Source organism: Pantherophis guttatus, chromosome 3 (genome assembly GCF_059756535.1).
Source record: "Pantherophis guttatus breed Tessera chromosome 3, ASM5975653v1, whole genome shotgun sequence".
Lineage (NCBI taxonomy): Eukaryota > Metazoa > Chordata > Lepidosauria > Squamata > Colubridae > Pantherophis > Pantherophis guttatus.
Genome location: NC_142065.1, coordinates 68,246,492 through 68,273,703, shown reverse-complemented (window position 1 = coordinate 68,273,703; position 27,212 = coordinate 68,246,492). Strand labels below are relative to the sequence as shown.

Genomic DNA, 27,212 nt, shown 5'->3' with positions numbered 1-27,212 from the left:
AATCTTAATGTAGATAGCCTCTTTGATTGCTCTTTCAAACCAGTGGTCCTCTCTGTCTAGAATGTGGACTTTGCTATCTTCAAAAGAGTGATCTTTGTCTTTCAAATGCAGATGGACTGATGAATCTTGTCCTGATCAATTTGTTTTCCTATGTTGCGTCATGTTTTTGTGAAGTGGTTGTTTCTCCAATGTACAGATCTGTACATGTTTCACTGCACTTTACTGCATATATCACATTGCTCAGTTTGTGTCTGAGTGTTTTATCCTTCTATGTATGATTCCAGGTATGAGGAGACCTTAGATAATGTGCTCAGAGGTAGTTCCAGGCAGAATGTGGAAAGTGCTGTTCAGTCACCTTCATCCATTTTGCTGCCACCACTCTGTCTTTTGTCATCTTCCTCCCACAACCACATCACACAGATGCTTTTTTTCTCGGCTCCCTCCTCACTGTTTGCACTGCTGCTGTGCTCCCACCCCCATCCTCTCTGCCTGCTGGCACGAAAGAATGCACTGTCAGAGCCAGCCAGTAGCTTTCTCCAGCTGCCAACAGAAAAGCTGCAGTTTTGCACATACTGTATCTTTGCTTCTTCAAACTGTGATTTCTGGTTAAATAGCAAAAGAACATCTTATCCAATAGAAAACTATAGTCTTCTGTAATGCATGATGTCAGAGAATTGTGTTTGGTGTAGAAACTGGCTTTAGGAAGACCAAGCTTCAGTGCATTCTGGATAAGGCAGCAGCAATAATTTCTCTGACTTTGTTTCATGCAGGTAGTTGTTGAGATAGCCGTTGACCACTCAAAGTTTGATGATGCTAAACAAGCGGTCCTTGGAGTTATGGCCATTATGATTGCAACCTGCAGTCATGTGATTACAATCTGGGTGCTCAGTGCCAAGCATATGATTACAAAATCACAACAAGCTGTTGTCACATGCTCATGTGACGTTTTCTGCTGGCTTCCCACAAGCCAAGTCAACGTGGAAGCTGACAGGAGTCACAAGTTGCTTCTCCTACTGCTCCTTTTCATCTACCCTACTCTGTAGTGTCTGCCCACAGTCCTCTCCTGCCATCCATGGCAACTATCTGCCCACAGCTCTCATCTGCAAGTCTGCTTACCTAAGACTCCTGCTTCTTCCTGAATGACCTACACAGTTCTGGAGTTACAATGGCAATTGGGACTGCCATCACTAAATGATATGATTACATGATTTGTGCTTTACAACCATATCACTTAGTGACAGATTTTCTGGTTCCAGTTGCAGTCATAACCAAAAGACTACCTGAATTTAAATGATATCCAATTCTAATTATACAATATGGGCTAACTTCATAAAAATCTACAGAAATTAAGTTGGACATATTTGACAATGAAATTATTTTTATGAATGTACATAACTTAGTCATACTACTTTTGAATACTTACACTGCATGCTATTATTATTTATTATTATTAACATTTATTATGGTTACTAAGAGAAGACTCTGGGTATTACTGGCTGTTTCTCTGCCTCCTTTCTAGGACTGAGCGAAAGTACATTTTAACTCCAAAAGAAACTTTGCCTAAATATCAGTTTTAAGGTATTGCTACTATCAAATGAAATACTTTTGATTTACTTTTCTTGATCAATATAATATCACAAATGCAAGTTTTCTGACCAATTCATCTCTGCCATTAATGGCTCTTAACTTACATTGTGAAAATGTTTGTTCATTGATTACACTACTCAGTAACTGTTCTCCCTGTAGCCAAAGGATATTTCTAATGCTCAGTTAGGGAGAGTGGAAGATTTAATTATATACATGTTTGGGATTATATAAAGCTAATTATGATTAATTGTTCTCATTTATAACACATTGGAAAGCATCTTACCTCATTGGAAGGCTGAGTGCAAGAGGGTAATGGAAAAGGAGCTACAGCCATCTGGTTAAATGCATCCTCATTGCTAACGGTGAGGAGAAAAAATAATTGATTAGTCAAACTGAAAGGACAACTCACATTTAATCTCCCTCGCTGCCCTTTCTCTGGTGAGATATAGTTGTTTATCATATTTACAACTTCCTTTCCTCTGTGATTCACAAAACGGTTTTAGGTCCTTCATTTCAAAATACCAACCAAATTGAGATTGCTAAATCATCTGCGTTTAATACTTGCATCCAAAACAACAATGACAAAAGCATTTAAAAAGCAAAATTAAGAATGTATTGCTGTCCCTTCATGCTGCTTCACAGCAAGGTAATTAGGATGCTGGATGTATAGGTACCATTATTTGGAGAAACATAGCTCATTTCCATATGTTCAGTTGCAGACAATTAACACAAGACCCTTATGACAAAACAAGGAATATTTTCCAAAGGATGATGTGGATGTGCAGAATAATCCTATTTCAAAAAGTCTTCCTCTATGGATTATTAGATAAGGAGTTGGGAAAAAGATTTGGAATTCTGTGATGAGAATTTTATATGTCCAGAAATAGAAAGATATTCCAGTCCCCACCACAGAAAAATGGATGGGAAAAGTGATGGAGCTAGAGGAAATGGCAAAAATTGACAGTTTTGTTCAGAGAAAATAAGATATCTAGCTTTGTTTCTTCTTGGAGCTTGAGATAGAAAAAAAATGAACTCTTGGATTTTGCTGGTTTTTTATTATAGAAATGGCTAGTATTTGTTAAGTTGGTAAAGTAAAAAGTTGACTCTGAAATTTTATTCTGTAGCAATAGCACTTAGACTTATATACCACTTTACAGTGCTTTACAGACATCTGTAAGCCGTTTTACAGAGTCAGCATACTGCCCCCTACAATTTGGGTCCTCATTTTAGCCACCTCGGAAGGACGGAAGGCTGAGTCAACCTTGAGCCTGGTGGGATTTGAACTGCCAAATTGCAGGGAGCTGACAGGCAGCAGAAGTAACCTGCAGTACCCTAACCAAGGCTTTTAGAGAAAAGGAAGGAAAAGAAGATGATGGTATTTAAAGAAGAATTTACAAATACCGGAGCACTCAAGAATAATAATGGAAGAGATTTAATAGAGGCAAATTAAGTTAAGTTAAGGAAAGACTTTTAAAAATGGGAGATGAAACTTTTGCAAAATGAATTGCAGACAGGCAAAAGCATTCTTATAGAACTTTTTAAAAGAAGTTTTTAGAGAATACAGTATTCAGTATTCAGGAACTTGTTTCTGCTAGAAAACACAATGACACAATGGCCAACAGAATAGCTGTCACAAAGAAAAGGAGCAGGTTGAGATGAAATTTTTACTATGTTTAAATTTAATAGATTTAAATGTATTAAATGTATTTAATACATTTATATGGCCACCCATCTCATTTGCATGAGTCTTGGTGGCTCAAAAAACAAAAGGGAAATATTGTATAAATAAAGAACCAAAACTGAAAACAGCAGAAACAACATAAAATAGCATAGCAACCAAAAACCAAAAATGATTGAGCTGCTTAAAGCTGCAGAGGTATTAGCTAAAGTGTCAACAATTCTAACATGATAAATGTGGCCAGGACTACCACCCGGGCTAGAGATTGGAAAAGATCCTTGTATATAGCTATGCTAAAGAAGGCAGTTGCACGGAAAGAATCTAACTGAATCATTGAAATACTTCTCATGCATACAATGTTTTGAATAAGATCTTGCACAGAAGAAAACATCCATGGTTGATGAGAGAAAAGATAAATGAATGGGCAGGAGGCCATGAGATCAGATGGCTAGCTTTAGTTGGATAAAAGGAGAGGGCAAGAGTGTTTAAGGAGGAAATTAACCTTTGCTTTATTGATGCAGCAAGGCCTTTGATCACATAGATCATGCCAGAAACTGAAATATATTAAGATTATGGATGTGCATTCAAGATTTCATTCAGAAATATCTTGAATGAGAAACTACTAAAAGAGATGAATTTGGAAAAATGTTATAGAATGCTTCGGAAAAAAAAAAAGGAAATAAGACAGGAAACCATTAATCTCGAAATCTGTTTATAATACGGCCAAGGTAAACATGGCAGAATTGGAAGAAATTGAATCAAATGGGAGACTTTCAGCCAGATTTAGAGGATAGAGGTTTATCCTAGACCTTAAGAAGAACTAATTGATTGATTTTGGACAAAAACAAAGTGGGTGGGTTAACTGTTCCTTTGAGAAAATGATCAACAGCTAGAAATTCAAATATTTAGAGCATCTGATGCAAATGGAGGATGAAAAGTGGAAAATGGAGTAGAAAAAAGCAAGATTGAGAGAAGTAAAAAAAAAAGATAAATATAATGAACAAAGTAAATGAATGGAATCAAGGAATGTCATTAGAAAACTATGCATATTCACTAGAGTCATATGATTGGCCGGGTCAGAATCCCATTTAATGGCTATAAACTAAATTTGGACATGAGGTTCTGAGAAGGAAATTAAGGAAATATTAGACAGACCCAGGATGCAACCCAGTCATTCTCTTTGATTCATGATTCTTGCTTAATGAGCAGCTGGCAATAATGACTAGGAGGGAATTTGCACAGTTTTGTCTTATGTATCAGTCTGCCTGTTGCCCTGCTAAGAATCTCTCATGCCAGATTGGACTACTACAACTGCACTCTACATAGAGATGCCCTTGAAAAATATCTGGAAGCTTCAACTGATACAGAACAGAGCAGCATGGACAGTTATGTGCACTCCTAGAATACTAAGGCCATTCGTTGCCTATTTGCTTCTGGGTCTGATTCAAAGAGAGGAAGAAAGGAAGGGAGGGAGGGAGGAAGGCATACAGCTTTCATATATGCAGAAAAGTTCTATCTGCTGGAAAAATCAGACAAAAATACTTTTCACTTGGAAGTCAGTGATATGCATTGAGAATAAAAACCACGACATTTCTTCATGGCAAGACGAACAATTCTCTCTTGGGTTGCCATTTTGAGCAGCAGCTCTATGTCTGGGGTGACGAATGTTTTATGTATTCTTGGCATCTGCCATTTCCTATCTCCACTAAAACTGCATTGTGCATGATTTAAAACAGGCAATTTTTTTAATCACATAAAGCCAAATTCATCATAGAAAGAAAACAAAAATTTAGCTCAAAAAAAAAGGCTGCTTCTCATTATCTAATTGGTTGTGCTTGCTGGTATTTTAGCTCTGCTTCAAACAAAACTGTTCCATTACAGATATATTTTAAACAGTAAAATAATCTATCTTTTGTATAAAATAAATAAATAAAGCATTTGCCTTTTGTTTCCCCATCCTGCAACTATTAAGCAATATAAAATTAATGACTGAATTATGAGGGAAAAGAGAAGTTATTCATGAATTATCTCTGATTTCCTGTAAAGTTAAAATGTTAAAATTTAAAGAGGAAAAGACCTAGGAGCCCTTTGATCTCATTTTTAATTCAAATATTTTGTTTGGGCAGACATCAAGTTCCTAAAGTTATTTTGAGCATGCTCAGATCTCTTTATTGCAAAGACAATATCAAATCTCATTGTAACAAATGAACATGCTCTTGTCATTGCCCCTAGTTTCCACTATCTCCTTCCAATTCCTAAATTTGCCAAACAACAACTTTAGTGATGAGATGGAATTCTCATGAATAGAATGATAGTAATTAGGTTTCCATCTTGACATCCTACATGGGACTCCTTTTGGCTTGTGAACTTTTCTCCTTTGAGGAAATGGGCAGAATGTGGCCTAGATTGTCCTCTGCATTTCTTCAAGGCAGATATAGCAAAATCCCTGCGGCTGAGCGTATTTGCCCATGTGTGATAGGGAGATTGAAAACTTCTCACATATTATAAATTTTACAGAAATTAGAATGATTAGCTCAATCTATACATTGTACCTCTAGTAGATAAATTCTTCTTTTGCGATTATATTCTAATTTAAATACATAAGAAGACCAAACATATTTAGAGTTACAACAGGACCAAATTTCTTTTGGTCGTTTAATATCTTGCATCATGCCCAGTCACAATGAACACATTCAATTCTGTATATCTTTTTTGCCACGCTTTCTCCCAACCCATTTCCCAATTAAGCAGCAGGGAGTAAACTTTTGTACATGACATTTAATTTTCAATAACTGTGTAAAAGGAAAAGGAGGCTGGAAGCAAGATCATTAATCATCCAGTCTTGGAATAAAAAGCGGAGAGGGTTTATTTTAATAGTACTGCTTTTCCTTTGTAGTCATGAGTTTAGCCATAGTAGAGTTTAAGATTTAACTATATATTAAGATATATTTCAAAACAAACATATGGTGTAAACATTAACTCAGCAACATTATTCTTTGTTCAGTATTAAAATCTGAGTATTGGAAAGAGACTCAGAAACAGCCCTCTTCCATTATTTTTCTTCCAAACAAGAAATAAAACTAGCACTGATGATGTTACCTAATTTGGCTAATGAAATGTCTGCAAGAAAACAAATAAGCTCAGAGAGCAACCCCTTAGTTCAATCCTGAGCTACTAACATTCTCCTTTATAAAAAACAAAACATGTATAGACTAGCCTTCAACAACTGGTTGGTAGGTCCAACACATCTGAAAGTATCAGGTAAGAGAAGAATGGCTGTTTTGATCTTTTCCTAAAAAAGAGTATCTAATTCTGGCTAAAAACCACATACACAATACAAAATAAATAAATAAATAAATGTACTTTTCCTCAGGGTTTTTTGTGTTTTTCTTCAACTGCAAGCCACTCAGAGTTGTTACAACATGTAACAGTTAAAACACATATGGTAGAATAATGTAAATGACAATAAAAATAGAAGATTGTTTACTTAAATAAGTAAATAAAATTATAATATGACACAATCTATTAAATCAAGAAAATCCCCTCAAAATAAATTGGATTTTAACATCAATCCACCAGACATGTGGCTAGTCTGATCTCCATGAGGAGGTTATTCCAGAATGTGCTGGCACCATACCTCCAACACTGGAGGCTTTTAAGAAGGGACTGGACAACCATTTGTCAAAAATGAGATAGGGTCTCCTGCTTAAGCAGGGGGTTGGACTAGAAGACCTTCAAGGTCTCTTCCAACTCTGCTATTCTGTTATTCTCACCATCATGGGCTCCTTCACTTCACAGAAGTATGGGACCACTAGCACCTGCTGCCTACGAGATCTAATGGACCAAGACAATCCTGGTGAAGGTGAAAGTTCTGGAGAAGGTGCTTCTGCAGATACACAGCTAAGTCTTGAATGGCTTCAAAGATCAACAGCATCACCTTAAATTATCTAGAAACTGGTGTGCGTGCGCATACCCACGAACAACTTAACACTTTCTTAATAGTTTCAAAAATAGAGAGGGTAAATCCAGCTGTTTACTTATTTCTCCATCAAAGAAGCTTTTTTTGAGAATCCTATTTTGAAGACAGCGAAGTCCACATTTTGGACAAAATGGTTTGCAATAGGGGTAATATATGTCAAAATTAAACAGCCGTCTCTCAACAGAAGGGAAGGGATACAACATCATCTATCACCAGTCCAGTACACAGTCCTTTCAACAGTTCCAAGAAGCCTCCACACCCATTTGCACTACTCAGGTGACCCTGATGACCCTGATAAACTACCAGCTGGCCTCAATGACTCGCTAAAACATGGGTGTCAAACTCACGGCATCATATTGCTGTCACATGACATGTCACGACTTTTTTCCCTTTGCGGAGCTGGGGTGGGCGTAGCCTGCGTGTGACGTATTCGATCCACAAGCTGCCAGTTTGACACCCCTGCACTAAAAGAATGCAACTGACCAGCTGTCTGCAAGGAATATAAATCCTTCCATTCCCATCCACTCAGAGCTGAAGAAGTTTCTTAGATGAGAACGAAATGTCTTCAAAGAAAAACACAAAAGTCCAACTGCCTCCTGAAAAAGCACCTTTGGGATGTATTGAAATGTTATATTCCTTTACTACAATTGGCCTGAACACATTATTAACCACAGTTATTCTTCCTCCGCTTTTTCTTCTTTTCTAAAGTACAGTTGCATGATGAAGAATTCTTCAAATTCAAAAGCTTGACTGTGCAATCCTCAATTAGCCTAATGAAGTTACTGCCTCAAATTAATTTCTCACTTTTTTCTCTGCATAGCTAATATCACTTAGCTTAGCCTTCACTTTTGGTACAAAATAGTTACAAAACGCATTGTAAGCCGCCCTGAGTCTCCGGAGAAGGGAGGCATATAAATCAAATTAAAAAAAAACAAAACATTTAAATATTTTGCCCTTGACTAAACATGTTAGTAGCTTTCAGCTTTATGACAATACCGAATCTTTTATTTCTCACTTCCCAGTTCAGGCCATTAATTCTTGACCTCATCAAGCTCAACTGTTAATGATTATCATTCTTACCGTATAAATACCAGTTTGACCTTTGATGGTGCCGTCTTAATTATTGCAGAAGCATTCTGGTGACTTCTCCCATACAAAATCTGGTTATTTATCTGTTTTGTAAAGAACATTTAGCACAGTTACCAATTAAAAAGAAACAAAAGGTCCACTATTACTTTGTAATTTTATTACATTGGATAGCTCTCCCTCCCTTTCTCTAAATCTTATTTTGAGTTACAGCCAAAAATAAAGAAAAGCAAAAGGGCAAGGTGGATGAAGAGACTGTAATTTCTTCCTTGAAAAACAGGATGTTTCTGGGTTTTTTTGGTTTTTAAAGCATTACATTAACCAATCATGTGAATAATGCTGATAATCAACAGGAAATAATTATGTCATTGCTATAATTTGGGGAGTAAGATTGATTGCATCAACATAATTTGGGGCATATGCAACTTCAAACAATATTATTGAATGTATTAGAAATGCTGCAGAATAAAGGAGATTTAAATCTACAATCCAGGAACCTATTATATTAAGTCAAGCCATATTGGAGCTTTACCTTAGTTTACAATTTTCCTTTCTAAAGCCACAGATCAGCATTACAGAAGAGATGTAAGCACACCAGCAGTTTTATTAAGACAATGAGTACAAATACACAAAAGGCAAAAAAATAATTAAGGCTAATCTTTTTCAAGGCATCTGCTTAGAAATTTGAGAATGGCAGAATTCCATGCAAAGCAAGTTTTAACTTTTAGCTGTGTCTTTGCAAACACTCTCAGGTATGCTAGCTGCTTTAAAAAATTCTATTTCTTGTACAATTAAATTTCTGAGAGAGAGAAAGAGAGAGCACACACAAAATGATTGATTTAATGGCCCTATTCCCATGCAAGATGTATATTTGCATATTATGCATTTTATGACACTGTCAAGATTAATAAATGTATTGGGATGTTAGTTGCTACAAAGATGGCTTTATACATGGGAAGTAACAAATCTAGGAATGGAAATTTAAAGAAATTAAGGCTATTTGTTGTAGCAAAATTAAAAAAATATAAGTTGGAAAATATCATTTTCTATAGACCGAAGTCAGACAGAGCCCGAAAATCAAATATTGCGGTTATTTTTTATAGCTAGAAGCGCTGGGAAAATGTGTTAAAAACTGAATTGGACTGTAATTTTAAAATAAATTAGTGATGAAAGTGGGGAATTACATAAAATTAATTGCTCGATACATTGCATACATTTTTGTAAAGATGATTCTTTTAAAGACTTCTTTCTAAGGTCTGAGTTGTGCCTTTTTAAATGTAAGCAAAAATCCTTTCACTGAAATTTTCTCATGTACCTATGCCAAAGGTATAAGCCAGGGGTGTCAAACTCGCGGCGTCACATTGTGGTCACATGATGTATCGTGACTTCCCCCCCTTCACTAAACAGAGGTGGGCGTGGCCAACGCATGACACATCCATCCCATGGGCCGCAAATTTGACACCCCTGGTATAAGCCAAACATGCTGTTCATTTTCAACAGTCAAACCTGATGTCACAGATTGGCACATTAAGCAGCTGCAAACTCTCAGGTGTAGATTTAATCAAATACAGGTAGTCCTCAACTTATGACCAGAGTGGAGCCCAAAATTTATGTTGCTAAATGAGAAATTTATTAAGTGAGTTTTGCCCTATTTTATTACTTTTCTTGCCACATTTGTTAAGTGAATCGCTGCGTTTGTTAAATTAGTAATATGGTTATTAATTGAATCTGGTTTCCCCATTGACTTTGCTTATCAGACGGTTGCAAAAGGGGAGCACATGATTCCCAGAAAACTGCAACAATCCTAAATGTGAGTCAGTTGTCAAGTGTCTGAATTTTGATCAGATGACCATGGGGATGCTGCAATGGTCATTAAGCGTGAAAAATGGTCATAAGTCCCTCTTGTCAATGCCGTTGTAACTTTGAAGAGTCACTAAATGAACTGTTGTTTGTCGAGGACTACCTGTGATGCTTCCAATGAAAAGTCAGAAAGTTTGATCTTTATTGGCAGGATGCAGAGCTACTTTATTGCTAATTGTATAAACTGTGAATATGTGTCCCTAAAACATGAGTACCCACACACAGAGCATGATGTGGTTTCTTCTGAGAAAATAAAAGCTCAAGCACTTTGACATTTCTTGCAGGCTTCATGGAAGAATGAACTATTGTTTATTCTAATACAAAATCTACTGATTTAGAGGCAAGTGAAATGCAGGTAAATAGGAAAAAGAAACAGCAAAGTTCAACAGGAAATAAGATCAATGAATGAAACAGAGTGGCCAAATTATGAACAAAAATTAAAAACATTATTTAACCTAGACAGTTCCAATTGTAAGCAACAATTTTAGAGCAGATGGCATCATAAATATTTCGCTGAAGGGGGATGTGGCATGTAAGATAATGAAAACTAATAGGTGAAATTTAAGGAAGAGGATGTTATGGTTGTTTCCTGAAGGGAGTTCTATTAGTCTGAAAAAATTTTTCCTACTAAACTGTTTGCTTTCCTTTTCTAAAACTACTTAGCTTAAACTGGGCACTCAAGGTTAACTCTTGATTTCTGATTATTTTTAGTCTTATGTTTTTCAAGAATGTTTACATTTCATTAATATTACTTTCATCCCCTGGAGAAAATTTAAGCAAGAATTAATATTCTGCCCTCTAAAATTAATCTTATAAATGCTTTGTAAATGAATTATGTATCATTAACTGGTTTTTAAAACAGGTTGATTTAATTACTTAATTACAGTAGTCAAAAACAGAAGAGTATAGACAAATAACTTGGAGGAGAAGCATTAAATAAGATAATTAATTATTACATTACTATTATTGTTATTGTTCTCTTATTTTAATACTTTTTCTTTGAAATAATAATAATAGTTTGCAATGAATCAGTATGACTGCCTATTGTTGTAACCCACAAGTTAAAATTCTGCTAATGCAGAAATATAAGAGGAGTTTATATGTCAGGGAATTTCTTTGAAGAAAGTAGGTTAGATATGTTGGTGGTCCCACGATATTTTATCCTGCCTCTTGCAAATTCGTTTATTTATTTATTAGATTTGTGTGTCATCCATTTTGTCTAGATCGATGTAAATGAAAGCTTTTCTCAATATTCTACAGTATATGTTGTTTATCCATGCTTATTCACAGCACAAATGAGGTCATTTTAATATTGTTCTGGTTCTGAAAAGGAAGTTTAAGACATTTATTAAAAAGCAACTGAGCTGCAAAATCAAGTTTTCCCGAGAAATGTCTAATTTAAGGCTGTGGTAGGATTCAGCTGGTTTGCACAAGTGGTGGGATTCAGCTGATTCGCTTGAACCAGTAGCTAAGTTTTTCTTGAGTTTGGCGAACCGGCCGAAGTGAGGGGCATGAAGCCCTGCCATGCCCGATGAGGGGGGCAGAAGAGACAGCAAGAGGAGCCCTGTATCGCTCCACACAACCTAATGAAAGGCAGTGGCAGCCTGGCCACTTCCCTTCCCTGCCCTCTCCGGCACTGGAAGCCGACTGTCAGCCACATGCCAGTCAACCATTTGTATCTCTCCCCCCCCCGTCTCTTTCTCTTTCTCTCTCTTTCTGGGCTCACCTGGTGCCATAGTCCACCATGCAGGCCAGGAGCGGCCCTGCCATCCTCCATGGATTTGAGACACCACTGAGGAAATGTGCCAATAACCCTGCGGGCCTCTCTCTCTCTCCTCCTTCCACCACTTCCCAGATGCCCTCGCTTCCCCCAAGAAAGGTGGCCAAAGAAAGAGGATTCCATCACATGCTAAATGTGGTAATTAAACCATGGCCATCTCCTAAGTTGCCATCTCTGTCACTGGATAAAGCAGGAGGGTGACTCAAGGCAGCGAGCACCTCCAGCCCCAACGAAGTGAAAGAAGAAGAAATACGAGAGCAGTGCCCTCCTGCGTCTCTTTTCTGCCCCTGAACAATGTGCTTCTCCTAAAGGCCTCTGGTTTGATGCACCCGCCTGCTCTGCCTCTTTCTGCGGTGCCCCTCCCATGACCGCATTCAGGGACAGAGCAAGCGACAGAATGGCAATAAAATTTGTGTTTTGCGAATACCCCACTCGGTGGCATTTGTCATGGACTGAGGAGGTGTCTTCCTGAGAGAGGCATAAAAAGCAATGGCTGCCCATCTTGAAGGAGGTAATTATGCCCAAGCCAGAAAGAGTGCCTTCCTCTTCCAAGGTGCTTCCCTTTGCCAAGTGCTGAGAAGGGGCGAGAAGGGTCTGGTGGGCCTGGCCACTCCCCAGCTGCCAGTAGCCACTTGTGGCAAAAGCTCATGGGAAAGCCATAGGGGCTCCCCGACCCAGGAAAGGGCTCCCCTTCTTTACTGCCAGCCAAATATTGATGGACTCATCCCTGCTGCAAAGCAGAAAGCCCTGCCTGGGCAGAAGAGCCCAAGCTCCACAGAACTCCCATCTCGCTGCATTTTCCCATCAAATCTCTAATTTGAGAAAGGCAGTCCTTAGCACTCACTGACCTTTCCATTGTTGCCCCCCCTTAATCAAGTCTCTCCTGTAAATCAAATGGAGCCCCCTGCAGAACAGACTCCCCAGGTGCCAGGTCCAGGCACAGATGGGCAGGGCAAGCTCTGTGGCATAGAAATAGAGCGGCCAGCGTGAGGGAAGGAGGAGGCCGTTTTCCTTTTTCCCCTGTTCCTCCTCCTTTCCTCATGCTGGCTGCTCCATTTCCCATTTCTCCATTGCAGCGCAGTGCCCAGGATTCTGTGAATGAGATTTCACACAACCAGAGCTGAAAAACAACTTAGTTTACGTAGGTAAAACCTGGCTAGAAAGAATATGCACATAAAAGCCTACGAAAAAGAAAAAGACATATATATATATATATTTATTTAACAACCGGTTTGCCCAGCATCAGGTTGGCCATCGCGGGAGACTTGTCCTACATGTGCGGAGGACAGGGATGGGCCATGCTTCCCACAATGACCAACCTGACCCTGGGTGAACTGTTTGTTAACTGGTTGTTAAAATAATTTAACAACCAGTTAAGGCTATTTGAAGATAACCTAGTGTTAGTTTTGGAAGATCCTCTAAAGGAGGACTGTCAAACTCCCGGCTCAGGGGCTGGATATGTCACACATTGGTCATGCCCACGACCGGTTTAGCAAAGGGGAAAATGTCCCGATATGTCATGTGACACCGCCATGATGACGTGAGTCTGACACCCCAGCTCTAAAAGGAGGTGGAATATTAATGGTAAAATTAAAGAAATTTGGTATGCTAATAGGTTTTAAGAGTAACAACCAACAGATCTTAATGAAAAGTATGAAATTAGAAAATTAAATAGAACCGATGGAGTCAAATCATTTTAAATAGGATAAAAACAACTTTGTTTTTGTAGATGAAAAAACAGATTTTGAAAGGGATCTATGTACAGGTAGTCCTTGACTTTCAACAGTTTGGTTGAACAGTGACTGTTCAAAGTTACAACGGCACTGAAAAAAATGATTTATGACCATTTTTCAGACATACAACCATTGCAGCATCCCCATGATCAAAGTTCAGACGCTTGGTAACTGACTCATATTTATGACGGTTGCAGTGTCCCAGAGTCATATGATCATCTTTTGTGACTTTCTGACAAGCAAAGTCAATGGGGAAGCCGGATTCATTTAACAACCATGTTAACAACTGTGGCAAGAAAAGTTATAAAGTGGGGCAAAAGCAGTGGTGAAATGTAAATTTTGTTACTACCGATTCTGTGGGCGTGGCTTGGTGGTGGGGGTAATATGACTGAGTGGGCATGGCCAACTTTTTTTTTTTTTAACTTTTAAAACCATTTTTTCTACAACCTCTTCAGCTGAAGAGGTTGTAAAAAATGCTTTTAAAAGCCTCTGACGATCCCAGCTGACTTGCCTGATCGGCAGAGGCTTTCTTTTCCTTTTAAAAACATTTTTTCTATAATCTCTTCAGTGGAAGAGGTTGTAGAAAAAATGCTTTTAAAAGCCTCTGATAATCCCAGCTGAGCTGCGCGATCATCAGAGGCTTTTTTTTTTTTAACTTTTAAAAGCATTTTTTTGGCCAAAGAGGTTGTAGAAAAAATGCTTTTAAAAATAAATTTAAAAAGCCTCTGATGATTGCGCGACTCAGCTGGGCAATGGGGGCGGGCAGGTTTTTTGCTACCGGTTCTCCGAACCATCCGCCTCAATCGCTACCGGATCAGGCAATCCAGTCCAAACCGGAGCATTTCACCCCTGGGCAAAAGTCTATTAACAACCATCTCACTTAGCAACATAAATTTTGGGCTCAATTGTGGTCATAAGTTGAGACTACTGAATGAATGATGAATATCTTAAGTGTTAATATTAAAATATTAAAACACTAATGACAACAAATCAAGAGGACGAACAAAGATTGTATGATTAAATGGACAAAAAACTTTGGATATAATATTATGCTTGATCAAGGGGGAAACGTGGAGAAAAGGACTGAAGTTTATATTGAGTTATAATGTGAAAGTAAATGTTTATAAAACAATATATCATTGGTATTTAACACTTGATAAATTGTCAGAGTATAAGGAAATGTCATGTAAGTGCTGGAAATAGCACTAGCACTTAGATACTTTACAGCCCTCTCTAGGTGGCTTACAAAGTCAACATATTGCCCTCCCCCATAATCTGGGTCCTCATTTTACGACTTCAGAAGGATGGAAGGCTGAGTCAACCTTGAGTCGGTGAGACTCGAACTGCTGAACATCTGGCAGTCGGCAGTCAGCAGAATTAGCCTGCAATGCTGCATTCTAACCACTGTAATGAATGTACCTTTTACCGCCTTGTGGACTTGTGAAAGTGCTAAAAATACTGAGACCAAATACGTTTTTTGATTCAGAAGATACTGAATTGATTCAGAAGATACTGAAAATTGATGCGCTATTAAAACCAGAGGTTTTTCTTTTAGACACATTGATTGAAAGGAAACATAGGACTTTGCTCTTACTATATAGATGATAACAGGAGCAAGACTTTTATATGTACAAAGGTGGAAAGTTACACAAAATCCTAAAATGGAAGAATGGATTGTGAAATTAATGGAGCTGAGTAATATGGCAAAATTGGTCACTTTGACGAAAAGCAAAAATTTGCTAGTTTTGTTTTCATTTGGAAACTACTTTTGGATTTCTTGTTCACAAAGGATAGAAACTCTGATTTGCAGATTTGATGACTACGCCTTGCGCACAGTCACTCACGCTCTTGTTACCTCCCGGCTGGACTACTGTAATGCTCTCTACATGGGGCTCCCCTTGAAGAGCACTCGGAGGCTCCAGCTGGTCCAGAATGCGGCCGCATGGGTAATTATGGGTGCAACCCGTTGTGCCCATGTAACACCTTTCCTGCGCGAGCTGCACTGGCTCCCAGTGGTCTTCCGGGTGCGATTCAAGGTGTTGGTTACCACCTTTAAAGCGCTCCATGGCTCAGGACCTGGGTACCTATGAGACCGCCTTCTGCCACCAACAGCCTCCCACCGTCCAGTTCGCTCCCACAGAGAGGGACTCCTCAGGGTGCCATTGGCCAAATTATGTCGGCTGGCGACACCCAGGGGGAGAGCCTTCTCTGTGGGAGCCCCTGCCCTTTGGAATGAACTGCCCCCGGACATACGCAAGATCTCTGACCTTCGAGTTTTCCGCTGTGCTCTTAAGACCCTGCTCTTCCGACAGGCAGGGCTAGCTTCATAAATTGAGTTTTAAATTTGGAATTCTTAAATTTTTGGGTTTTTTAGTTAATTGGCCTTAAATGTAATACTTTTAATAATTATTTAAATTAAATTGTGATATTTGTATTGTGTTTTTACCTGGCTGTACACCGCCCCGAGTCCTTTGGGAGAGGGACGGTATAGAAATAAAATTATCCTTATCCTTATCCTTATCCTTATCCTATGATAGAAATATCCTGTAATGTTATTGCTTTAGTTTGTTATGCATGTTCTACATGTTATGCCTTTCATTTTTGTTTAAACTTAGAGTAAGAGGCAAAGTTATTATATATCTGTTACCTGCACTGAAGAAAGTTGGAACTTACTCTTTTTCTATATCTTTTTAAATATTTCTTTTCTTTTCCTGTTACCCATTTAATTTTTTTTCCTGTTGCTCCCCCCCCCATTTTGTATTTTATTCATTTTGGAAATTTAATAAAGATATATTTGTAAAAAATGCAATGTGTCTTGATATTCCTATCTATGTCAGCCTTGTCTAATCTGTTAACCTTCAGATCTGTTGCATTTCAGCATAGGCCTACCAGATCTGCCCAGCAGAAATCCAATTTTTAATATCTTTTTGCTGCTGTCTGATAGTTGTCAAGATGCATTAGATCTACTTCAGCTCCCATTATCCATCACCTCCCATTAATTTTAGGCGACATGATCAACATATGCAGAGGCTCGACAGGGAGATTACAATACATGTGAATAAGATAGTTCTATATGATTGCTCCACAGGTCACATAGTTGAAATTATACTGAGAGCCAGTTATTTTAAAGTGTGAAATTTCTGTAAACGTTGAGTGTTTGTCTGAGTCTGAATTCTTTTTCTTTTGGGAGAAAGAGTGCTCTTTAAAAAAAATCTGCCTCTTTTTTCATCCAGTGCTTTCAAAGAACCTTCCTTTTTATCTTATTAATGCTTGCCAGACTAGCATTGTCCCCACACAGCAGATGAGCAATTGAAAATGAGAGAAAATAATAGCTTGCCTATCTGTACAAAAATGAACAGGTTGCTGAAATGTATGGAAGGGTCAGAGCTCAGTAGACGCATACAGAAATATGTTTGGTAGAAAGATAAATAGCAAAGCTGTAAAAGAATGGAGGCCTACTGAGAATGCAGACTATGTCGATGAATTATCTGGCAAGATATAGGGCAGTTTTGTATGTTCTTATCCATGTACTTTTTGGATTAGTTAGAGTACACTTTCCTACAATTCTTATTGTAAACACGCCTTTTGAAGCTCCATTAAAACGACAGGTCTCTTGGGCTAGGTGTTTCTGCCTCTGATCACTGAGTCTGAATTTAAAATAAATCTTGGGGCAACACTTTCTTCCTGAGCCTGCAATGTCTACATCGTGAGCTAGCTGTGCAAACATTAACTTAACTAACTATTTACTGTTTTTAGAAGACCACCCAGAAGTAGGTGTTTCCTATTACCTTTAAATACCTTTATGACATGGATCCAGGGTACCTGAAGAACCATCTCACTCCAATGGGATTCTCCCGCTCCCTCATTCCAGCAGAAGAGGAATTTTGAGGGTCCCGTAAACCGAGGAATTGCAGCTGGCAGGGTCCAGGGAAAGAGCCCTTTCTTCTGTGGTTCCTGTCCTCTGGAGCATTCTCCAGAACTTTACCTCTGGAGGTAAAGTTTGCCCTCATTCTCTTTGCCTTCTGAAAGGGCCTGAAAACCTGACTCTGTCAACTGGCTTGGGGCACGATGGTGGCTTCCAATTCTGGAGGTGCCTAGTAGATTAGATAAGATCCTACTTCCATCCTATTTACAGACTGTTCTTTTTATCTAATTTGTTGTTAATGTTAAAGTTTTAATTTAATACTTAATATTTTAATATTTCTAACTTTTCAGTTATCTATATTGTTACTGTAAACCACCCAGAGTTGCTTGATAGTGAGATGAGAGACATATAAATTTAATAAATAATAAGTTATAATATGGATCACTCTAAAATAACAGAGGACAGAATGCACCTGCAGCTTTTGATACTGGCCCAATAGAAGGAAAAATGTATATAGAACAAATATCCCAAATAAAAGATATTTACCAAATGGAATTGCTACACTCCACACATATAAATTACATTGTTTTATGGGACAGAGAATACTTCCAAGTAGATGTTTCCAAGTCCACAAACTGGGCAACATATTCAGATAATAACATGCTTGCCTGAAAGCATCGAGAACACTTTAATTACTCTGAAGTCTAGGTTGAGACATAACAATTGATCTATTTTTTTGGACAAAGGTGAGCTGTTTATAACTTCCCTATCATATAGCAATTCCCACCATTATTTTTTATTGACAGTTCTCTTAAACAACTGTTTTTCACCATGATCTGTAAAACCATTTGATTAGCCTTATATAATCAAAAATTACCTCTAAAAGTTCATCTCCAATATGCATTCTTCCATCTTTTCCTGCAGGGCCATCTGGACTAATCCCCACAACAAAAATGCTCATGTGGGACCTATCCTTGTTGCCTGCAAGGCTGAGTCCAAGTCCATTCTTATCTTTTTCAATTTCAATAATGTGCAGTTCTCCAGGAAGTTCTGCATATCTTTGTCTGATTTTCTCTAAAAAGAGGGGGGGGAAAGAGAGAGAGAAATATATAGCACGAATAGGAAAACATATCCTATGCAACATAACCAGCTTGTCATATTTGCTCAAAGAAAGGTATCATATCCAGAATCTTGCATATTTTAATCAATCTCTTTTGGAAGATTATCTCACAGTTTTGATCACCAACTCAATTGGAAAGGTACAATAAAAATAAAAATAAAATAAAATGAATAAAAACCTCATTCTCTAAGTATCAGTTCAACAGTAGTTAAATAGGCTTATTGAAGAAAGAAAAATTCCAGGGGGTAGAAGAAATGCCAAAACAATTTTAGGGAAAGAAATTTAAAAGCAAGGTAAGTGTGGAAAGCAAGAAGATATCAAAGCGAAGGCAACACACTTAGCTTTAGAGAAAGCTAAGCTCTAAGACAGAGGCAGAGAAATAGTTTAAAAGATGACAAGATTGCTTGGCTGCAATCTGAACAGGGACTTTCATACCATGGCATCTAGCTACTTTTAAGCAACCTGAATTTCTGCCAGGTTTTGCTTGGATGAAGCATCAATGAACGTTCAGAATAAGCAATATACAGTATTAATTTAAAGAACGACACAAGACCACAAAATCATGCTGATGATTTTATCAGTGTCTGTCATGACTTCATTGGAGAAATGACTCCTCAGACGAAGGAAACAGCTCCAGTAAATTGACTGATCCACAAACCAGTCTTAATAGAACATCTGGACCAGAATCAGCCCCATTAAATCAGGACTGTTATCTCATGCAGCCTATGTAAGATAAGATAAGATAGATAAGATAACCTTTATTGTCACTTTTCTCTTTGCACAATGACACACATTAAAATGAAATTCCAATGCCCGTTCTCAAAAGAAGAAATTAATTATATATATTTAATCCATCATTAAAAAGACACAATAAAGAGTGTTCTTCCTGCATCAACTCAGAAAGTTCAGATTGCCCAAGGAGCTGCTGATACAGTTCTACAGAGGAATTATTGAGTCTGTCATTTGTATCTCAATAACTGTCTGGTTTGGCACAGCAACCAAACAGGACAGGTAGATACAACTGATAGTTAGGACTGCAGAAAAAAACAATTGCAACCACCCTGCCTTCCACTGAGGATTTGTACACCGCACGAATCAGAAAAAGGGCTGAGAAAATATCTACAGACCTCTTACATCTGGGACATAATCTATTTCAACTTCTCCCCTCAGGACGCTGCTATAGAACCGAAACAACCGGACATTAAGATTTTTTTCCCCCTGTGCTATCACTGCTGAACACTTAATTCCCACAGCACTGTCTCATTTCTCATATTTTCTCATCTTTCCTACTATCTTCTCATATTGATTTCTTATGATTAATTGTTTATCAATTGTTTGTAACTTATGATTAATGATTGTAACTGTGATTTATGACCTACGACCTACTACTTGCTGTTTATATGTACACTGTGAGCTTATGCACTGGAGACAAATTTCTTGTGTGTCCATTCATACTTGGCCAATAAAGAATTTCTATTCTATTCTGTTCTGTTCTGTTCTGTTCTACTCTATTCTACTCTATATATATATACATGCAGCGCACGCATGTGCGCGCACACACACACACACACCATTTTGAATACATAGCAGAAAATCAGCCAGATTCAGTATCAGATTTGATATGGAAGCTAAGTAAGCTGAGTAGCCAAGATCCTGAAACTAGATCAGGCTCAGGCATAATAATGAACCAACTAAATAAGAACAGTAAAGTTACATCTTCTAATATAAAGGTATCTTTTGAAATATAATCCGTTGATGGAAACAATGTCTAATACATTCAACCCTGTGAATCCAATTCATTTTGTACTTGAACGCTGATCTAGGACCAGGTTTTTATAGTTCTGGGTTTTATTGCTGAGAGCCACCAAGAATTGTGTTTTAAGATGGGCAATCATCTCTGTGCATGTGTGTGTGTGTAAACCATATACAGATTATATATATATATATGATTTAATCTCCCATTCCATCTAAAAGATGTTATCTGCAAATAACATTAAAAATAAAAATAAATGTTTCTATAGAAACAGTAAAGTACAATCTGACAGAAGAGAAGCTATTAAATAAAATTACCACTAACGCTATAGTAGAAGGCATTCAAAATACAAAACTAAAGGCACTTCTACACAAGGATTCTGTGTCTGTCTGAAAGCAGCTCTGGGCTTCTGTGATTTCTAAATGAGGCCTGTGTTCAACAGCGGAGCTAATTTGTCTCTAGCTCTCCTGCAGTGTATTGGAAATAGCAGTAAAATGAACCTTTTTTAAAAAGAAGCTACCACCTTACGGATAACTGAGGCCGGCAGGTCTGAGCAGAATTGAACCTATTTGGTACTTGGAAATGAGACCAGTAAGAAATTCAAGGGCTATTCTGTCTACTGGGGAGTTAAAAACAGACAAAAATTCCTATTAAATGGCAATTTTGGGGCCACCACACGTCCATCAAAAACATCAAATAAACATGGAGTTCTCAAGAACTAAACTCAATTTGAGAGAGACTTTAGCTATATGTTCCTATGCAGCTTATGGGCAACCCATTTTCCCATTTGTAGAAACCCAGAATATGGCCTTCAGGTGATTTTTCTGCTTTTCCTCACTCAGTCTTGTATATGACTAAACAATTGGACATAACACGAAGTAAAGGAAGTCAAGAAAGAAAGAACAGCAGCAATGCATTATATCCCTTTAAATACAGGAAGCTTTTGTTACTGCAGGCAGGAGCTATAGCATAGTTATGAATGATGGTCCTTGGGCATCAAGCAGCCATTCTCAAGATGGCTCCAAGCAGTACCACTCAAAAAATAAGGGCAACGGGGATTATTCAAACTAATAAACAGAATCCAGTTAAAGAATCCAATTAATTTTAGCTGATATCATCCGAAGTCCTATCAACAGAAACAGCAATCATTTCTTAGCCTTAAGATATAGTCAACACTGATTACAGCATGTTTGAGGGCCATTTCAAAGATACATTGAAAGACTGCAATGAACAATACTGTGGTGTTATTTCACTCCTTAGCAGAATATCTCCCACTCATTTTTAATGCCTTTCCATTAAAACAATTAGCCAATAAATCCACAAGGCAGGATGTCCATTTCACTTTAAAGTTCAAGTATCCTATTGAGTCACTGGAATCAAGATATCCTTTCAAATCCAATTCTATCATGAGTATTTTTTAAAACTGAAAATGCAAGTTGTTAACTAGCTGTTACTTCTATTCTATCTGAAAACAATCAGGTCCTGTCTGTAGGAGATTTGGACATTGTGGGAAATAATTTATCGTTTTTATCAATGTCTTTGCCATTTTGTGACTATTTTACTATTCTCCTAAACTTTATTTCTCCTAAACCACACTATATCTAATCAATATATCAAGATATATATTCAACTATTTGCATGGAATAAATTAGTTATTTCGAATAAATCCTCTTTCAAGTTTGAGCCCAAAAGATAAGTTGCTATTTCATGGAAAATCCAAATATAAACATGTTTACTGTATCAATTTAAAATAATAATAATAATTATTATTATTATTTATAATTATATGAAATATTTTTGTATATTCTGTTTGATCATCCCGCTAATAAATGAGTCAATATTCATATTTCAAATGGATTCATATTTATAAATACTGAACAAAGCAGAACACTTTCTATGCTACCATTTCCCTAATAAATGATGATGGTATGTACAGTTAAAATACACTGTTGTCGACGTTAAAAAAACCCTACAGGAATGACATTGCTAAAAAGCATCATGCATCTATGTAATATTTCATTTATGTAAAATAAAAGCTCTTGGATGGGGAAAAAAATGAAATAGGTAAACATTTAAGTGAATGTTCAAAAATATAATTGGCTATATTTTAAACCCACAAGATAGTTCAAAACCAAGTATGAATAAATCTACAAATACTTAACTATGCTATTTTCCTATTGAACTGACTGAAGTTCAAGCTACTTGGATAAGGAGCGAAATGTTTCAAACAAAAATGAAAATAAGTCCAGTTGCCATCACTCAAATTCCAAGCAATTTCTTATTGAATGTTGCTAAGCGTAGATTAGAACTTGTTACTTTAATTAATAACTATGTTAAATCCGTCCAATTTATTAAAAAGCAATTACAATATTTAAATGTATCAGGGTTATGAAAACTTCTTCTAGAGGTGATCGTGACAATAAGCAATAGGTTCATACAAGTATTTTATATCATGCTACTGATTCTTGATTGCAGCTAGTATAAACATAGTGCTAAAGATTTTAAAAAATTCTCAAGTACTACACAAGGACTCTGTGTCCATTTGAAAGCAGCTCTGGACCTCTGTGATTTCAAAATGATGCTTTTGCCTTCTGAATTACCATTAATTCTGTAGCAACTTAGCTATATTTTTTTTCATTTGTGCTAATATGGCACAAACTATCTAATATTTTCCCAATGAAATAATCATTTTAATGGCCTGCTTCACATGTAAGACTCACACAGGAATTTTAACCATATTTTGTTGAATATCGTGTTGATTAATATACAGCACTAAGCCCTAATAGGTGATCTGAAAATAAACAACCTCAGTACAGTTTAGCACAATGTGGGAACCAAGCCAAAGTTTCACTTAACATCACTGTAGAAAAAAAAAATTTTTTCCCTTGCTAAAATTTATGTCCTGCCTTTCTCCTAAGTGAAAAGACTAAGTGCAGTAATGCAAAACTCAATAATAACATGATATAAACAAAGAAACCTTAGAACTAAATTATGGCATATTTCTGAAACTGATATATACAGTATGTCCAAATTCTAAATCCTATACTGAAACCTTGGTCCAACTCAAAAGTGTAGACAAAATGGTGCTAAAGGATCATTATGGCTTCAGTGGGGTGTGTGAGCATACATGTGTACGTATGACATCTCCTAAAGGTAAAAAAGTAAAGGTTTGCCCTGTCCAGTCATGTCTGATTCTATGGGGGCGATGCTCATCTCTATTTTCTAACCAAGGGAGCCAGCATTGCCTGAAGAAACTTCCGTGTGGCTGGCATGACTATATGCCAACGTACACAAAATGCTGTTACCTTCTCTCTGACGTGGTACTAATTTATCTACTTGTATTTGCATGTTTTCAAACTTCCGGGTTGGTAGGAAGTGGGGCAAGAATGGGAGCTCACCCCAACAGGTGGTTGGCAGATCGAGACCTAAGTACACCATCATATTGTACGTTTGGGTACTTAGGTCTCAAACTGCCAACCTTCCAATCAAGAAGCCCATTGTCTTAATTGCTAGGCCACCATGTCACCTTTGGCACCTCCTACATAGGCTTTAACATAGACATTATGTATTTAATGAATGCAAAGCCATACTAAAAAATTTTTATTTAATTTATGCTTCACACCTGAAACTCTTCCATTCATAGTTTAAATTATAATTTACTGAATATGTAGATGGAAATCTGTATTCTCCATTTTTCAAGTTAGACAGTAGTTGACACGACTTATGGACTACTCAGCTGGGAATCTTACATCCTTTCAAATTATGCCATTTCACTATACTTTCTTCATGTTTCGAAAGAAGAATGAATTACCACCAGTTGCTTTCTACAAGGGACCTCCTTTGTGTAAAAAAAAAAAAAACTAACTCTAAATTACACTGTGATGAAATTATTGTTGGACTGAGTGAATACACTGTGTTCCTTCCTTAAGTACAACCTGAGCTCCTGAACTCTGCCAGGAAGTTATTCGTAATAAAACATTCTGACTTATTAGCCATTAAATTCAATAGTCCAGTTTGAAACCACAACATATCTAACAATGGCATAGCAGAAGCCTTATCAGAAGAATAAAAGAACAAAAGAAAGAAACATATATCATTAATTTCTCTCTGTTAGGAATAAACAAGGCACAGATAGGAAAATTAGGTTAAATTTTTCTAGTATTAAAAAAACATACTTTTTACTAGCACAGATGAAAATAAAAACACTATTTATTCTTTTAAACAGATCAATTCTAGACTTTATTTTAGGTATTTTATTATCCTATTATTTAAGAGTACTATGGTTCCTATTTTTTCAATTGCGTAGGAGAATCGTATGTAGAATGTGTTTGTGTCATAAGAATGGCAATATACATACAGAATGAGCAAGTATAAATTCAGGAAAAGTGGTGAATGGACCCAGTGGTGGGATCCTTCCGGTTTAACAACTGGTTTGGTGATTGTGCGCACGTGTCCACAGTTCAACGAAAAATCACCTTCCGCGTTAGTGCTAGGGAATTAAAACAGCTGAGGCATTGGCAAACTGCTCTGCCGTGCTAATCAGCTGCGAAGATAAAGGTAAGTAAAGCAGAAGGGTGGGCGGGCCCAGCTGATTGTCGGAGCTACCGGTTCACTCGAACAGATCCGAACCAGTAGAATCCCACCCCTGGATGGACCCAAGCAGGTTGAATGAAAAACGTCAGCTTCAGACCACTTCTTCACTCAATTTACTGTTGTAAATAATTTTCCTTTAGTGTCCCTTATCTCGATTTTACAAGTGTGCACAGAATCATACAAAGCTGTAACAATAAAATTGATCAGCGGCTACCTGAAGATTGTATAAAACATGTGAAAGTTACAAATGTTTTGAACATCTTATTGGAAATGTAATTGAAATGATAGAATAAGATTGGAGACAGATATAGTTAGAGTCTCCTTAAGTCCTACTGATGTTAGCACGCCCCCTCTACGGATGGCTAAGCTTGGATCCAACCAAAAATAGGCAACCAACATCCTTGTACAGGTGGTCTTTGACTTTCAACAGTTCATTCAGCAACCATTCAAAATTACAATGACACAGAAAAAAGTGACTTATGACCGTTTTTCACATTTACAAACTTTGTAGCATTCCCATGATCGAAATTTGAACGCTTGGCAACTGACTCATATTTATGATGTTTGCAGTGTCCCGGGGTCATGTGATCACCTTTTGCTACCTTCTTATAAGGGAAGTTAAGGAAGAAGTCAGATTCACTTAACAACTGTGTTAGTAACTTAACAATAGCAGCGATTCACTTAACAACCGTGGCAAGAAAAATAATAAAATGGAGCAAATTTGCTTAACAAATGTTTTCCTTAGCAACAGAAATATCAGGCTCAATTATGGTCGTAAGCTGAGGACTATCTATATTCTATCCAATATGTACACTACTAAGGAAGGCATATGGAAAAAACATTTCACACCATCTTGTTGTCTGCTACATAGACTTAGAATTTAGAATAACTTTGTCACTTTGAATGTACACTAATTAGCATACATTAAAATGAAATTTCATTGCATGCAGCTCTCAAAGGGTCACCACCTCCGATATACACTATATGAACATGACAAAATAAATGAATAAATTCAAAATTATGCATATATCCACATATATTATATGACACAGAGAAATAACACAGTCTAGTTTGGATGTGTACATGTACATGGTGAGAAAAATGAATCTTGTCAGTTTATCAGACGGATGGCATTGGGAACAAAACTGTTCCAGAATCTGCTAGTCCAGCTAGAAATACTTTGAAATCTCCTCTCAGAGGGGAGCAACAGAAACAGACCGTCGAGTAGGTGTGTGGTCTAACAATGCTCTGAGCTTAAGCACATAGTGCTTATAAGAAGTAACCTGAATAACAGGAAGCGAGCTTCCTATAATCTTCTCGACTATCCTTATCACTCTCTGTATGGACTTTCTATCTGAGGCACTGCTGCTAGCAAAGCAAGCAGTGATGCAGTTTGTTAAAATGCTCTCAATTGTGTGCCTGTAAAAAGTGGCCAGAACAAAAGGAGAAAGATGTGCTCTCCTCATCGACATAGGAAATGCAGACACTGGTTTGCATGCTTCACTAAGGATGATGTGAAGACCAGTTCAGATTGTTAGATATCTACACCCCCAGATACTTAATACTGTTGACCACCTCTACAGCTGCATCCTTGATACTGTGGACTATGACTATTCTATAAAAGACTACATCTTTTAGTGATCTGGTTCTATTAATTTTTAATTTGTTAATCTCTTTTTGAATTTTTTAGAAATCATTATTTCTTGAAGCCCACTTTAGGAATCCAGCAATTCCCCCTCTCCGCAATGGTATTAAAGTAAAATAATAGATGACAATATATGTATGCATTCGGCGACAAAGGTTTCCTCAACTCTGTACTTCAGTATTGCCTCCTCTAAAAGACATGTCCTACAATTTATTGAAGCAAAGGGTGTTTGCATAGAGATATACTACATAGTTCTTCCCTTAAAATTAATGCTTGTTCCACTAGAATTACACACTTTGAGGTTAAAGGAACTCTTGACTTCAACAATCCCCATTTCTTATCAGTGCTCATAAATGCACATATTTGCAGGCCAATATTTCCTTTAAATTCCCAGATCACTAGTATAAATCTTGAACTGGTTGTATATTTGTCAAATATTTTCTCTGTGTGCTGACCTTGCCAACATTTCAGTATTTTACTGATTCTCAGCCTTTAAAATGCATCTTAGAAGATAACTGTCGTATTTATAGAGC

General features: G+C 37.3%; 1 protein-coding gene across 5 annotated transcripts in view; it reads right to left on the bottom strand.

The window, feature by feature from the left end:
• Positions 1-27,212, bottom strand: part of PATJ (PATJ crumbs cell polarity complex component) — a 149,221-nt gene that overhangs the window by 35,453 nt on the left and 86,556 nt on the right. For all 5 annotated transcript variants that reach the window (XM_087889789.1, XM_034415224.3, XM_034415226.3 and 2 more), the window contains 3 exons: positions 18,446-18,642; positions 8,325-8,416; positions 1,871-1,943 (listed from right to left, as the gene is read on the bottom strand). In XM_087889789.1, the coding sequence (XP_087745915.1) occupies positions 1,871-1,943; positions 8,325-8,416; positions 18,446-18,642 (362 nt within the window). The remainder of the gene's footprint in view (positions 1-1,870; positions 1,944-8,324; positions 8,417-18,445; positions 18,643-27,212) is intronic.